This window comes from Ursus americanus, chromosome 24 (assembly GCF_024610735.1).
Source record: "Ursus americanus isolate L20-20 chromosome 24, mUrsAme1.1.p, whole genome shotgun sequence".
Lineage (NCBI taxonomy): Eukaryota > Metazoa > Chordata > Mammalia > Carnivora > Ursidae > Ursus > Ursus americanus.
The window spans coordinates 40109692-40125211 of NC_142150.1; the positions used below are offsets into that span (position 1 = coordinate 40109692).

The following is a 15520-nucleotide window of genomic DNA, read 5'->3' on the forward strand; positions in this document are numbered from 1 at the left end:
AGGGAGCTAGCACAGGAATGGAGCTGGCCCCAGGGGAGAGAGACGGAGGAGCTAGCTGGGCTGCGGTTAAGTCATTTATTGATTTTATTTCTAAAACCCACATAGCGCCACTTTGCCTCTTCCAGAGCTTCAAAGAGCTAATTAACCGCCCAATGAGCCCACCAGGGAAACCGAGCTTGTGGGGGAAGCAATGAGGTGAAGCCAAGGTCAAAGAGGGTTGCTAGGCCCCAGCCCTGCCCCCATTCCGTCAGTTAAGGACAAAGAGAAAAGATCATTCTCTTGAAGTTTAGGGCTTGGTTAGGGAAACCCACTGAACTTGCCTTGCTTCCGAGGCTCCGTTAACCCTGCCGGCTTGTAACAAAGTAAGCAGCACCGACAGTCCAGATAGGACCCACGCCACCGGCTTCTGCCCTACACAGAGCAGTGTCGGTCCCAACCTGAAGGTGGAAAGCAGCCCAGGCCAGTTGCCCCCACTGGCCAGGTGCTGCGGGCAGCAGGACCTTGCTGTCACGAACCCCCCCCAAGGAAGCAAAGGCAGCCAGGAAAGGGCAGGCTCTGCGCAGCTCTCCCCAGGGACGGCACTGCAGGGCAGCGGCCGGGTAAGGACCTCACACCCTGTGCAGCCCTGATGTGGATGCTTCGGGGGCCCCAGACACGGAAGAACAAAACAGCATGAGACCCCCCGGAAAGAAGTGCTTACAAAGCACAAGACAGGGCAATTTTCTTTTGCCCCCACCCAGCCCCACAGCCTGCGGTGCTGGCAGGCTGCAAGTCACCAGCAGAGAAAGAAAAAGCCACTTGGCGGTTTTAATTTTAGCTGCTCTGTGCCTCACAGGCAGGATTAGTTGGCTTGACCTTTAGTGCCGAGGCCTCCCTAGGCCCAGGGCCTTAGTCAGGTGGTAGCTTCCAGGCAGAGACCGCAACCGGAGCTCAGCAAACGAGAGGGTCCAAGCCCCAGGGAAAGGCCTTCAAAACAACAGGGACCAGGGGATTGAGGGGTGACGGGGATGGGGGTGGTGGTGAAGAACCTGGTTCTCGGCTGTGAACCAGTAAACAAGGGGAAGATGGTGGGACCACCCACACACTCAGCTTCCACCAGCAAAGCCACACACTGGGACACAGGCGGCAGGCTCCTTAATGAGCGTCCCGGGGGCTCCCCAGAGAGAACGGGACGCTGGGGCCAGGGGCTGAAGCAGGCAGGTGAGGTAACTTCGGAGCTGCTGCTGAGGGCACGGGGGTGTTCAATGAGGAAAAAACATGAAGAGACAGACCCAGAAAACCACACTGCTCTTTTATTCAATGGAACATCCAACCCCCTTTAACGCAGTGTTGAATCATACACCGAAAAAAAAGCCCAGAGAAATTTCTGCAGATAAACCAGTGAAGAGAACGCGCATTATACATTGTCAACATAATCACTCCATGAAGAGGGAAGGGGAGAAAAAAGTAGAACGAAAAACAAGGGGCTCAAACCCCTAGACACTGCAGAACATTCAGACATTTGGGATTAAAATAAAATTTGAAAGGAAACCTTCCAGGAAGGAGAGGAACAAATGGAATCTGAGGCAGCTCAGGTGCTCAGGGAGCATGAAAAGGACTCTCCAGGGTGGCAGACAAGCCCAGAGTGTCTTGGGTGGCCCCACCCAGCACTGGCAGGGGTGCCAGGATGGATGTCGGCCCTGAAAATTAACCCACTACTCTACAGAGATGGCAAAGACAAAATGTCAAACTAACCAAAAATAAAAATAAAAAATAAAAATAAACCTCTGGGGTGGTCATGGCAACCTTGAAAATCTTAGAACCAAAGGACCCCCCCCCCATAACCTGACATTAATGGCCAAAGCTTGCGCCTAAAACCATTTGCTCCCTCCTCTCCTTGGGAAGAGAACAGGAATGGAGAAAAAGGAAAGGAATCTAACTGCAGCGGAAGATCGGGGAAGAGCATCTCCTTGGACGGAGTCTGAAGAAAGGAACAGATAGGAAATAACAAAGGAAAAAGAAAAAAATTAATAAAAATGTCACGATATGGAGCCAGCGTGTTCCGATTCCGTCCACAAAAATAACTCAGGCTGCTTTGCCGAACCATCCTGTCCACCAGGGGCGCTGCTGAGGCTGTCTGCCTGGAAGGGTCACCAATGGGCGCGGAAAGTCCTCACTCTCATGGCTCGGGCCATCGCCGCCGCGGGGAGGGATCCTGGCGGCCCGGTTTGGGGAGAGGCAAAGGGAGTTGGGTGAGGAGAGAAAGAAGACAAAGAAGACACTCGATGCTACGGGGCGCCAGGAGAGCCCAAGCTGGCGCCCCTACTACCACCTGCCCGTTCCCAAGCGAGTCCTCAGTCGCTTGGCCCAGCCCGGTGCGTGCACACACACACATGCGTGCACACAAATCACATGCGTGCATCCCAATGTCTGGCTCCATATGGTGAGGTTCGGCGTGTGTTTAAACGAGACCAATTCTCTCTCTATATAATATATATTTTCTTAAAAAACCGAGTCTAGTTCTGTGGTGGAGGCGGTGGGGGAGCTGGAGGCATCCCGAAGGGCGGCATGCCCGCCACCCCCATGCCCATCATGGTGACAAAGTTAGAAGGGTCCATGGGAGGCGGAGGAGGAGGGGGCGGGGCATACATCATGCCGGCGGAACCAGGCGGCGGAGGCGGCGGAGGGGGAGGGGCCCCGGGCGGCAGAGGCGGCTGGACCCCGGGGGGCAGGGGCACCATAGTGGGGTTGCCTTGCATCTGAGGGGCTCCTGGAGAAGCTGCGGCAGCCGCCTGCTGCTGTTGCCATGGCGGGATGGACCCTGTGCCAGCGCTCGTGGTGGTAGTCGTCGTATCTGGGGTGGTAAAGAAGCCCAAGGTCACACGCGCGGGGGCACACCGCGGCTCTCTGCGGCTGCTGCCTTGGGATGGGGGGGCGAGGGGCGCCTGCTCCTTGCTTGGCATGCGGTACGGTGGTGGGGGGCGGGCGGGCGGGGCTGTCCTGGTGATGGGGAGTGGAGGGGTGGGCAGGACTACCCTGGGGTCAGCCTCGAGGTCTCTGGGCTTAGCAGAGTAAGCCCTTTGTCACCAATGCCCCTGGAAGGGCTGAGGGGAAGGTACCAGACACAAGAACCGGCTCTGACATCCCTCCGCCCATCCGCCGCCACCACCGAACGGCACATTCAACCTCAAGGCCACAGCTACTCTCCCCACAGCCCGTCCCATCCCTGCAGTCTCTCAGGCCCCAATCACATCCCTCTCCGCAGCATGCAGGCACCCTCCCCACCCCGGCCTTACACACAGGCCCGGGGCCAGCCAGCAGCCGGCAGCTCACACAGCCCAGCCCGTGAGAGCCTGGATTTCTGGTACTCTACCTACGATGGCAGGTTCCCTCCAGGTCCCCCCAAACTGCTCCTCAGACACAACCACGCCAAACATCAGCTCTCTTCCCCAAGACCCCCAGGGGCCACAAAGCCCTTTCTGCTTACACCCCCAGCAGAGAGCAGCATCTCCTCCCTGGGTGTCTGCCTGCCGCTGTGAGCTGTGAGGTTCTCTTGCTCCTCTCAGCCCCGCCTCCCCGTCCCACCCACCCCCACGAGCCCAAAATATTCCACTCACTTTGCTGCCATGGCAAGGGGGTACTGGAAGCCATACTGCTGCTGGGCGGAGGGGGTGGCGGAGGCTGCTGCTGCTGCTGCTGCCATGGGGGAAGAGGACCAGAGGGAGGGGGCGGGGGCTGCCCACTGGGAGGCGGCGGCGGCGGCGGCATCATGCCCATAGGCGGCGGTGGCATCATACCTGCAGGTAGGTGGAGGCAAGGGTGAGGCCTCAGGGGAGAAGAGGGACTGGGGACACAGACCCCACTCCCAGGTCCAGGGCACACCCCGGAGTGAGCAGATGACAGGCCGCATTACCTTTTCCTTGATGCAGGCGATAGACCCCAGAGCCCACAGGCGTACTTCCCAGGTACTGATCTTGATGGAAGGAAAGAGCAGGGACTTAGCAGGACATTTGAACTGGTCAGGGAAGATGCCCCCACCGACAGTTCATTTGCTTCACACAGCTTGCAACCACTACTCTTCTAAGAACAGTTCTGGAACCTTGCCTTTGAGAGGTAGGCCTGTGTCTACCCCACACAGAAATCACTTCCTAAACCAGGATGAAATCTTGCTCCTTCTGAAGCCCCAACCTTGGCAAAAGACCTGGTGCAATACCCAGCCACTGTGGGAGCTGCTTCCGGTTCACAGCAACCTGATGTCACCCTTGCTTATCCCAAAGCCCCAAGGTTTCTGGTCTGACACTTACTTACCCATTGGAGGAGGGCCGTGATGCCCAGGTGGGTGGGGGCCCTGGTTCATCGGTGGTGGTGGCGGCTGCATCCAAGGGGGTGGGGGTCCGTTAGGGTTGTGCTGCATGGGATGTCCACCATGCCCACCTGTCAGGCTGGGTAATGGGTGTGGGAAGCTGTGGGGGCCACCTCCAGGCCCACCAGGACCACCTCCGTGCATGCCATGGTAGGGCCGACTCTCTGAAGGGCCCGAATTCATCCAGGGTGGGCGGCTCTGGGTGGTGGACATGAGAGACTACGTGAGAGCGTTTCCCGCCAACGTCCCTGCCTGCGCCCCCTGCTGGCAACACTGTTCTTTCGGCTCTGCCAAGAGGACCGGAAAACACACAAGGACAGGATCTTCCTAAAGTGAAAGATCCCCAAACATCCTGACACCCGGAAGAACAATGTTGCCAGCCACGTCTGTCAACGTGCTCTACCCGAAGCACCTGGCCAGAGCCCCCAGTCTCTGAGGAAGAGAATGGGGGGGGCCAGACACTAAGAACCAGCCCCTGAAACTCACCGGTGGAGGTGGGTTGTTGGCGGGAGCAGCAGGCCGAGGTGCGCTGGCCAGGGGCGTGGTGGCGGGCCCAGAGGTGGAGCCCACAGAAGCCGGCACAGGTGCTTCGCCCAGTTCAGCCATGAGGGACAAATATTCTTTATCCATCCGTGCTTTATCCTGAGCTGACTGGGGGTCACCAGGCCTGAAGGCGGGACGGGACACGGAGAAAGAGAGCGCGAGAAGGGAAGAAAAATTCGTTATTAGGAAAGAAAGTTCTATCCTGAAGAACTGACAGAGTTTTGAGGAATTCAATCATCTTTTCTAACCGTTCCTCAAAATCGTCTCATCAAGTCCTCGGTTCTGCACCCAGCTCTGCATGTGGGAGACCACGTGGATTTCTGCCACAACAGAGAAGACCGAGAGCACCCAGCCAGCCACACGATCCAGGAAAGCACAGGCTCTTCCCAAGAGCAAACTTTAATCAAATCTTACATTCCCAGTTTGAGGCAAGGAAAGTCTATGCAAGACCAGAGCACCTGCCAGGTTTTCCAAAGGAGAAAAAAACCAGAAAAATGTTGCTATCAAGTGCTGGATCAAAAATGGTCAAAAATCCAGATGGCTTCTGAAACCAATCCTAAGCAGTAAAAGGTAGTTAATACTGAGCCACAGTGGAAACATTTGTAACTCAGGATGGAAATTTCTAGTTTTCCTGAACTCAAGGACGCGCCACAAAATACAGGTGCTCGCACGAGATACTTCTAATCATTCTGGGCTTTAACATTACACCATTACAGACCACATTCACATAAGGAAGCTTCTCTCGGGTCCAAAGGTTAACAGCAACCAACCAACATGCTCAAGAAATGTCTTGAACACCACAGGCTATAAAGAAACCACAACCCCACGCTCTCACCTTTGGAATTTGCAATCGGAAGCAATGTGTCCAGCCCCTCCACACTTGGTACACACTGTGGTATTGGTAATGCTGCGTGTCTCCGAGCTCTGCCAGGGTCTTAAGATCCTGTCAGGAAGAGGGGGGGAAAGTCATCTCAAGGGCTATGGCCAAGCTTCCTACTCCCACAGGTTCTTCAGGTTTGCACACTCTCTCCACTCTAAGCCCATCACACACCTATTATCATCTTCCCGAAGGGTCCCATTCAAGCGAGCCAACTCCCGAAGCTGCATCTTCCGTAGATCATTCTGGTCCTCAGGGGTCTCAATACCCTGCTTCAGTATGTTTCTTATCTAGTGGAGATGCAACGGGCACAGTTATGTAAAGCTCTAGGGCCACCATAGATTTCTAGAAAGAGGCTTCCTTTCTGGCTGCCTCACCTGTTCCACAGCTTTCTTCACATTCTCCATGGTGTTGGCGGTAACTAGGGCATGAAGTGGCTCATCTTCTCCTGGCAGCATCTGGCCATCCTTGCGGCCAACTTTCCCTTCTTTGACAGACCCCTTCCCCCGGATCATAATCTTGGCATTACACTCCTTCTCTATGTTCTTCAAGGTGTTCCCTCTATCAGGGACAGAAAAAATTGAGTTGTTAGACTTGACAGGCAAGTTCTGATCACGCTGGCAGGAAACCGTGAGTGCGAGAGTTAGATTTTCCCACCAGGAGCTTCACGATCTCTAAGTTAAGGGCAGCCACACCAATCCTCAATATGTGAGTTCTCTGCAGTAAAATGGGGTTGAAGAGATTTTCCTCACAGAAAAGTGTGAACTCCCACCAAAAGCAGGAAGGTAAGCCATCAACGGCACCCAGCTGGGCCTCAGACCGGGATGTCTCAGTTTCTAAGGAATCATGTAACCCACAGGGTAGCAGTTACTCACCTGGGCCCAATCAGCAGCCCCACAAAGTTGATTTCTGGATACTCATCTTGTGGAATCATTACTTTATCGCTCACCCGTGTTGCTGGAGGTCTAAAAAAGAAAAGACTCATAGACTCTGCATGTTTCTGAGAGAGGACACAAATAATCCCCAGCTCTTCTAGAACTAACCCTGCTACCGTGTATTAGCTATACATGATTTGAGGATAAGAAGAGCGACGTTAGTACCAAATTAGTACCACACGTGACCTGTACATGCCCTTGGCCTGGACAACCTAGGCCTTCTGCTTACTTGTAATCTGCAGGCGGCTTGAAATCAGGGTTGAGGGCAACCATCTCCGTGATGAGGTTGTGCCGCTCCTCTTCAAGCTTTTTGCGGGTGCGGAACTCGCGGGTGTTAAGCCGCTTCCCCTCGCTATTGTAGATGGGCTCAGGGGAAGGGGACCTGTGGGAAACAGACCACTATTACTGCTCTGCCTTCACTTTTCTCATCCCACATGGGCTAAAATTAGTCTTCCCCAGCCCCTCTGCCTCTCAGACCCTAACACAACACTCTTCGGAGGAACCGACCGTAACGTGTGCTACTCAAGATCGTGTGGAATGGGGAGATGAAAGCTGGCTTAGCATGAGGGGGACTGCGGTGTGTGAGAGAAAGAAAAAACAAAAGGTCTTGCTTCTAAGTGCTGAGAAGAAAAAAGTCTGTCCTTCTAGGGGAAAATCTTTGGACTGTAAATGGCAAGGACAGTATCATCCTCTGGAGTCTTCTTGCCAAGTATGAATTTTTCATTTTAAAAAACTGTACAATATTACAACTTTATGAACCACGGAAACCCCAAGTTTAGGTAAAATGTGAACTCTTGCAGAGCTCGTGCCCTATCAGGAAGAGTGTCTGCACCCCTGCCACATAGGAAGTATGAGCTCTTTAACCCAATGCAACTGGGACTCAAGGCTGCTGCAGCTACTTGGCCCCACAATGGAGAGAGATGGTTCAAGGCTTCGTCTCTGCTTTTCCTTCAATGGCCTGGCTGGCTGTGTCCAAGGCCCAGGAGTCAACCTGTTTTCTGGCTGTTCGAGGTTGGGGAGTCTGGGTAGAGAAAAACGTTAACGTGCTAAAGCAGCTTCTGCTAGAGGCTGCAAATGCAGATTTGGTCAAGTACTTGTCTAGGGTCTGGACCTGCAAACGGCAAGGGGAAAACCTAGGATTCTCCACCAGAGTTTACAAGTCCAGAAAGCAGATTCTCTCTCTCTCATTTATTTAAGGAGTAAAATGCTGTTGCTACAAGTAAAAAATAGTAATGATAAAATGGTCAGTTTACCACAGCTGGATTTTGCGGTAATAAAAAAAAGAGAAGTTACACTCCTAGAATTCTGAGTTGAGATTACAAAAAGGACCATAGCTTGATATTCTGAATGAAAATTTAGTAGCAGCTGCAAGAAGGGAAGAGACCATGTGGATCAGGTTATTAAAAAAACATCCTGAAAGTAGTCAAGACTCCTATACCCTTGGTTTAGTTGAGAGAACCTTGCCTAGTTGGAGAGCAAGGACTGAACTCGGCTGCTCCCACTGTCTTCAGCCTAAAGGGAACCATGTCATACCACGTTACACACACGATGGAATAAAAGGTCAGGTTTGTTCATGGCTAATGACGGCTAAATGACACCTCCGTTTCTAGCATTTATATAAACTGTTAACACAATCCAGTAATAGTGAACAAAAGCAAACATACCCCAGCTCATTAGACTATCATCTTACACATTTAAGTCTACAAGAGATTTTTAAAACATTTTTAACTGTGCAACTTAAGCAACATCAAAATAGCATAGTGGCTTAATATTGAAAATACACCTTCTTAGGAAATAACCTTAGTAAGGTAAGAAACTCATGCAGTTCCCTCCAACCTGGGCTCAAAAGCAAAACCAATCAGGCATTAGGCCCTCTTTCAAACTGAATACAAGGGAGAAAAAAAAAACTGCTCTGGTTGTATTTCTAACATGCTTGACATTTCTAATTCCCACCCCATAACTGTCTAGAATTAAGCATTTCTGGCTAACCAACCAAACAAGGTTTACCAGTACCAAATTGGTCACTTAAAAGCCTCACAACAGTTTAATCTCTTCCCAAATTGTGGATGTGAAAAGGCAAGAGCTAGTATTCTAGAGGTTAGATTGGCCCGACTTCTTCCCTTGAAATAGGCATCATATAGATCAACTAAACTCTAATCCCGTTTCTCCAGGAAGCAAAGGTTTGGTTAAAAATTCAACCTTTTGAGGAATTGCCTGGTAACCTGTTAGACATATTATTAAAGGGAAAAAGGCCAAAAAATGCACTCAACAGTTGTGGTCTACAACCTACAATGCAAATCTTGAAAAAAATAAAAAAATAAAAAATATATATAGAGAGAACACAACACAACCCTCCAACCAAAATCTACAGATAAAAAATAATAAATTTCATTAAGTAAAACTGAAGAGCCCATATGGAGAGATTAATTTGTTTCCTGGCAAAGGGCAGCAGAAGATGCATAAGTGAGTGGCTTCTAAAACCATTACATCATCTTCCTGATTTAACAAGCCATTTATTGGGTAATAAAAGCTAAAAACACTACTTTTTAAAGTGAAGTGTTTTCAACTATGCTGCATGCACTAAGAGCAATTTCACAGAGAGGGAGGCATACTGCCTGCCCTTCTATTAAATGGACCAGACTTTAGCTGTTCGAAGTTCAACCAGCCAATAAAATTTCTGGTTAAAAAGTTCATTTCCCTCAGACTTCTTACTTTTCAAAGGTGAGAGAAATTATAAACTGAAAGGATGTGACCACAGCTGTTTGAAGACCACACTCTTAAAAAATAAACGTGATTTAGATAGGGTTGGTTGCTAGCCTTCCCAAAACAGGCGAGAATATTCTGGCCCCTCCCAATATCCCCAGGCAATGGCCAAGGCGGAAAATTCACTGGCAGTGAAGGAAGCTGGTTAGAAATCTCATCTATTTTAAAACCATCTCAAAACCATGAGCAGGAAGACTGCAGCCAACGAGCTAACCAGACTGAGCTTCTGGTCTACTCAAATTCAGTGATGCTCAAAAATATCCTTAATCCCTGCACCGTGTACCTGTGAGAAAAGCTCTACACCCTGGGCTTTCAACCAAAGCAGTTACTGAAAAGGCTGGTTAACGGGCCACCTCACTGTCCCTACGGGTGGGTAAATCAGGTTAAAATCTACATGCTTACCAACTGGAAACCAAGTTGTCCATTTTCCTGTAACTTTTTATTCTGCTAGTAATTAAGTTCCATTCCAATTTTCTAACTGACGACTGACCATATAGATTGCTAATTAAACCCTAGGCCCCAGAATGGTCAGAGTATTTTCAGTCGTCTTACTAGGATTTCATTGAACTGACACAATATGTTGCCACCAGTAAAACGTATTGAGAAAAAGGTAAAAGCGTTACTGTCAGCTGGTTAAAACTGTTTCCCAACCTGTCCTCAGGGTTAGGGGGGATGCCCAGGTCTCCTGTGCGCAGTTTACGAGTCAGGTCTTCTATCTGCAGTTGCACTGGAAGAAACCAGGTTAGGAAAGAAAAAAAAAGGATGGAAAAAAGACAATGTTACCAAAAAACATCTCAAATCTCAACAACAAGCATGAAGAACTCGGAGACTTTGAAAGGGACGATTGATCAGTGAACACATTGAGGCAAAAACCCCCAACCACCTATCGGCAGGAGTCCATTTACATCTATAGGTATTTTTCGCTTCAAAATGGTTATCACTTAAGGAAGCAAACAGTTTGTTGGAAGAGGGGTTAGCGGTATAGACTGTTCACTAAGGCTAACATCAAAGCAATTATTAGGTGTTTCACCTCTCCCTCCCCACCAAGACTTGCTATACAATTGGCACCCAGAGCAAACCATGTATGTTATCACCAATACCCTGTTCCCAACCAAATTACTTTGAGGGCAGGACTCTTGAGAGTTTATTTTTCTTCATTAAATATTAAGCATAGCCCAAAATGAAATCCAATTAACATGGGACAAGGAAAAATACCAGTTGAGCAAAGATCATTTTCATTGATACCAGGTTCAAAATTCCTTAAACACATAAACATTTAATAACCAATTCAACACCTCATAAAAAACCTATTATACACACTCCTTCTGTACAACCAGATCCGTATTAGTAAGGATCTCCCAATACCTGTTGCTTTTATTCGGCTCTTAAGTGACAATCCATATACCTTAATAAACCAGTAACTGAGACGTTAAGAAGTCTGTTTTCAGACTTGCTCCTCATGAGGGGAGTAAAAGTAGGGGATGTAGAAAACAGAAAGTGTAGGTCAAGGAGAATGTGTGTGGCCCTCAGACCTTGACAAAATGAGGCTGTATGTGAAAAAGAGAGGAGGGTTTCACAAAAGTTCAATGACTCCAGGGAAATGTTACCCGGGTGACTTCTCAAGATAATGGCATGTGTAGAGCCAGACCACAGTCTTCAGCGAGCTGAAGAACCACCTGTTTCTTACCTTCGCAGCGTCTGAGAGTTGTGAGCAGGCATCTCTAATAAGGGCAAGTCTTACTAGGTTGGGTTAAAGTTGAGCTGGCTCCAGAACAGGATTAATGTATATCTAATCCAAGATACCCTTCTGATTTTAAATACATCCCACAGGGCTATACCACATACCCATTCCAACTGCAAAGAACTGAAAACCCACATTCATATCAAGAGAAGATACTGGGGGCAATTACAAAGCAGTGTGTACCATGAGAGACAGAAGATGAATTAAGATAGGATACGTGGATCATTAAGCTCTTCTATGCCAGAAAATTTCTGACTTGACAGGCAAGTATTAAGCTCAAGAATTCAAGGTGGAAGTCTGCTTCATGGAGGCAGGCAGCCCTCCTAACTGAACGGTAGGGATGTGGGGTCTGACCTGAGGATATAGCTGGCACTTCAATCAAAAGTTTGTGATCTTTCTTGGAGCTAATATCTATACTGGCCTCTGCTTTGGCCCCATCCACTTTTGATTATAGCGCTCAGTGCATTAACTCCCTGCACAGGAAGAGAACTGGAGATGTAGAGGGTAAGTCTGTCTTTCCCCCTTTTCTAAGTCTGCTTGTGTTCTTGGAATGTCATTCCACTAAGGACATTTCCACAAGGTTGTAAAGACCCAGGCCGATCTAATGAGACAAGGGGGTGGGTGGAAGTAAATTTGAACAGTGGGGAAAGAAGAAATATTAGTACTGTGAAAACAAGATAAACAATTCCAACACCTCAGAACTCTCAGCAATTAAAAAACGTAAGAGATTACAATCCTCAAGAATAACGCATGGCAGCCTTGAAGCTTTTTATCTGTGAAGGATACAGCCTCATTGGCCTAGGCGGCCTTTGCCCTAATTTACTCCAAAGGGGATGTTTATTTGGTTAGTAGGAAATGTTTATCAAGTGAACTTTTTGGAGACAGCTGCAGATACATGAATAAAGGTGAAACTTGCATTAAAAACCTTGTATTTAAAAAAAGGTAATTTTGAGGTTAACTTCATTTACACTGTGGACAATTATTGTTAATTCTTGAAATTTCCCAACAGTTAAGATCTTTTACCCTACCACCTCATTCCATATCCAAGTAGTACCCCTTTCCCAGCAGAATTCTTTGATAGTAAATAGTAAAAGAGCCCTCGTTTTAAGACAGCTCTCCAAAGACCAACCAGAAAAGATGCTGAAGGAAAGGTTAAAATCAACAAAATGATAAAAAAGGGTGCACTGTTCAACACTTTCACGACAACTCTTTGATTAAACTGAGTTTCTCTTTTCAGAAAGTACCTATAAAAAGTAAAAAACCACATATGAAGGGGAGGGAGGAATATGAAATAGTGAAAGGCCATGCTGTGAAAAAGGTACTTAGTTTATAATACCTGCAGTGTTCTCCACTGGGGCCGTGTCCAGAGAGGCAGAAGACACTCACCTCACCGACTGGCAATGAACAGCAGCTGAAAAGGGCAGGGTGGGGTACTGGACTGGGGACTACCCTCACTCCTAAGTGGGTCCCTCTACCTTCCTGGCACTCATGGAGAACACTGCTGTTACGAACAGACCAAAACAAGGAGCTTCAAATGCAGGACTTACAGAGTAAAAACTGATGAGTTACGTCAAGTCGTGAAAAGTACACCTGACCATACCCCATCTCAAAAGAACAAGACTTTAAGGTCTCAGGCTTACGACACATAAAATGTTGCTCAGAATAAATCGTAACAATCTGAAAACGTATTCGGATGCAGAACGTGTATTTACCTATATAAGCTCTTTCTTGTTCCCGAGTAAGTCCAGGGGGGATGACTGTAGGCATTCCCGGAATCACCGTCTTCTGTTCCATTGTATCTTGGTTCCAGCGGCTCCTCTTCCGCTTCTTACTTGGGAAGTCTAAAGGCAGATAAAGTCCATCAAATGCAAATATAAACCAGCAAACTAACTACCAACAGGCAGTTAAGGTATTTATGATACTAGACACAACCTCGGGAGACTGGGAAACTGAGAACTTGACCTAAAATGTAAATGGCGAAGAAATGAACACAAACCCAAGAAATCAGAAACACATGGCTGTCACAAGAGTACCTGGCTCTGGAAACGAAAAAGGTAACATTTCACATTTATGTGTCCAGAAAAACTGTGAAGTATGTAAACAAGCAAACACATCTTAATGCCTCAAGTTCCAGACATGTGACATCAACCAGAAATGTTTTTAAAGCCCCAGGGGAGACAAGGTATACTGAATGAACAGACCTTGGTAAAGCAAGATTGGGGAAACTGCGGATTCTTCTCACCTCCACTCCCCACCAGTCACCTTTCTAAAAGGGCCAGAACACAACCAAAACTATGCTTTACTAAGTGAAAAAGCCCAGTTCTTCTACAAGATTACTCTTTTCTTCAGAAATTTAGCCAAGATAAGGATTCCATTTTCCTGGCCCACTAGACACTTAACATCTGAACTTCCAGAGGAAGTATCAAAAGTCTGACAAAGAAAAAGCTATACAACAGCAGCCAAATCCTCCTCCTCCGATACATAAACTCCCTACACATCTGGTACGCACGAGTCAGTTCTACCGCCCGGGGAGAAACCCCAACAGCTAAGGTGAGGCATATCAGACTTCTCTAAGATAAATGGAAACGAGGAAAAAATTCCTTCCACCCAAAAGTGCATCAGACCCAACCACACGCTGAGGATTTTCGACCTCTACCTTTCAATGTAGTGAAAACCTTGCCTTACTATGGAAAGAAAAGATACTGCTACTTTTCTGCCTTTGGGACTTCTCCAGAACCAGGAAGGAGGTACTCCACGTCATCAGTTGACCCTTTCACGCTCTCATGACATGCACACCCACCACCCCGTCCACCAAATCAACCCACTCGACACCCCTCTCCTATACCAGGGTCTGGAAAGCAACATAGACCCCCGCCAGATTATAGTCGGGCCACAAAGCCCGGTCGCTACACTGCGCCTGCGCACAGCAACCCTCCGCTTTCCCCGCCCCCCACCCCTTACACCGCGCGTGCGCACTCGGGGCCCGAGAACCGGGCCGCGCGCCCCGTGGCGCCTCCGCCCGGGGCCTCCCCGTGCGCGCGCGCCCCTGCCGCGTGCAGCCGCCGTCGCCGCCGCCGCGCGCCCCTCAGGCGGCCGGGCCCGTCCGCGCGACGCCTCTCGCGCTCTCTCGGCCCGACTCACCTCCTCCGCCGCCGGCCGGGCCCGGCTGCTGGTCCTGACGGGGCGGCTGGGGTGGCGGCGGCTGCGGCGGCGACACGCGCTGGTAGAGCGGCGGCGGAGGGGGAGGCTGCGGCGGCGGGTACGAGGAGCCCGGGGAGGGCGGCGGCGGCGGCGGCTGCTGGGGAGGCGGGGGCGGCGGCGGGGGCGGCGGCGGGAGCGCCGCGAAGGGGAAGGCCGCGGTCAGGGCCCCCACCGAGCCCACGGGCGGGGGCGGCGGCGGCCCGGGCACCAGCAGCCCCGCCCCAGGCCCGGGAGCAGGCGGTGGCCCCGGCTCGAAGCCCCCTTTGGGCCCGGAAAGGGGGGGGAGGCCGGGGGGGCCCAGCTTACCCAGCGGCGTGGCGTTCGCTCCGGTCGCCATGGCGCCCCCGGGGACCGGCACCGGCGGCTCCTTTTAGGCAGCGGTGGCGGCTTCTTCTTCGCGAACCTTCCGGGGGGAGGGGACCTGACTGCGCTGCCGCGGAGCGCGCGGAGCCCGTCCTCTCACGCGGCGGGCGGCGGCGGCGCGAGACGCACAAAGAGGGAGGAGAGAGGGCGCCGCGGGGGCGGGCCGGGGGCGATGGGTCCGAGCCCTGGATTGGGCCGAGCCGAGGCAAGGGGTCGAAATCGGCGGCCTCCGATTGGTGGAGCCTTAGCCCTCCTCGATGCACGCCGGGATTGGCCGGACCGTTAGGCCAAGCGAAGAAATGGCGACCGAGCCTGGCGAGCTGGGAGGTGTCGCAGCGCGCACTTCATTTGTTACTGCGCGAACTGAGCTCGGAGTCCAGAAAGGAGGGGATGGGGTGGGGCAAACTCTGTGACGTAGGGGCAAAGGGCTTTCTCATTGGTTGAAAGTGGTTGAGTCAATCATTCTCAGTTGCGTCGTAGTGTCATGGGATTGGCTGTCTCTTGTTCGATTCTTTTTCTACTCCCCTCCCACGGGGAGCAGTTTCGCTGGGATTAAGCGAGAGGTCGCGGCGGTACCCCGGTTGAACGAGATTTACCGCCGGGAAGGAGTGGAGCAGGAGCGCGCATGCGTAAACGGAGCAACGCTGCCTCTCCGCCCTTTGCTTCATGGTCGACCCGGGGGGTCCGGCGCGGAAGCCCTAAGTGACGTCAATTCTCGATTCCCATGGTAACCCGGAACCGAGGGACGGGGGAGG

General features: G+C 50.7%; 1 protein-coding gene across 15 annotated transcripts; it reads right to left on the reverse strand.

Moving 5' to 3' along the window:
* Window positions 1-1274: 1274 nt before the first annotated feature.
* On the reverse strand, window positions 1275-15087 carry SF1 (splicing factor 1). 15 transcript variants are annotated; one of them, XM_087854999.1, is made up of 14 exons: window positions 14709-15087; window positions 12914-13042; window positions 10112-10187; window positions 6927-7079; window positions 6638-6727; window positions 6140-6323; window positions 5937-6052; window positions 5721-5828; window positions 4829-5009; window positions 4288-4561; window positions 3893-3947; window positions 3597-3776; window positions 2629-2833; window positions 1275-2194 (listed from the first exon to the last, which is right to left on the reverse strand). In XM_087854999.1, the coding sequence occupies exons 1-14, from the start codon at window positions 14737-14739 to the stop codon at window positions 2159-2161; spliced, it is 1818 nt and encodes a 605-aa protein (XP_087711125.1). In that variant the 5' UTR covers window positions 14740-15087; the 3' UTR covers window positions 1275-2158. The 15 variants fall into 15 exon arrangements, with proteins under 15 accessions (XP_087711125.1, XP_045631449.1, XP_087711124.1 ...); XM_045775493.2 differs by having other exon boundaries at window positions 3893-3952; XM_087854998.1 differs by having other exon boundaries at window positions 3893-3952; window positions 4284-4561.
* Window positions 15088-15520: the final 433 nt, after the last annotated feature.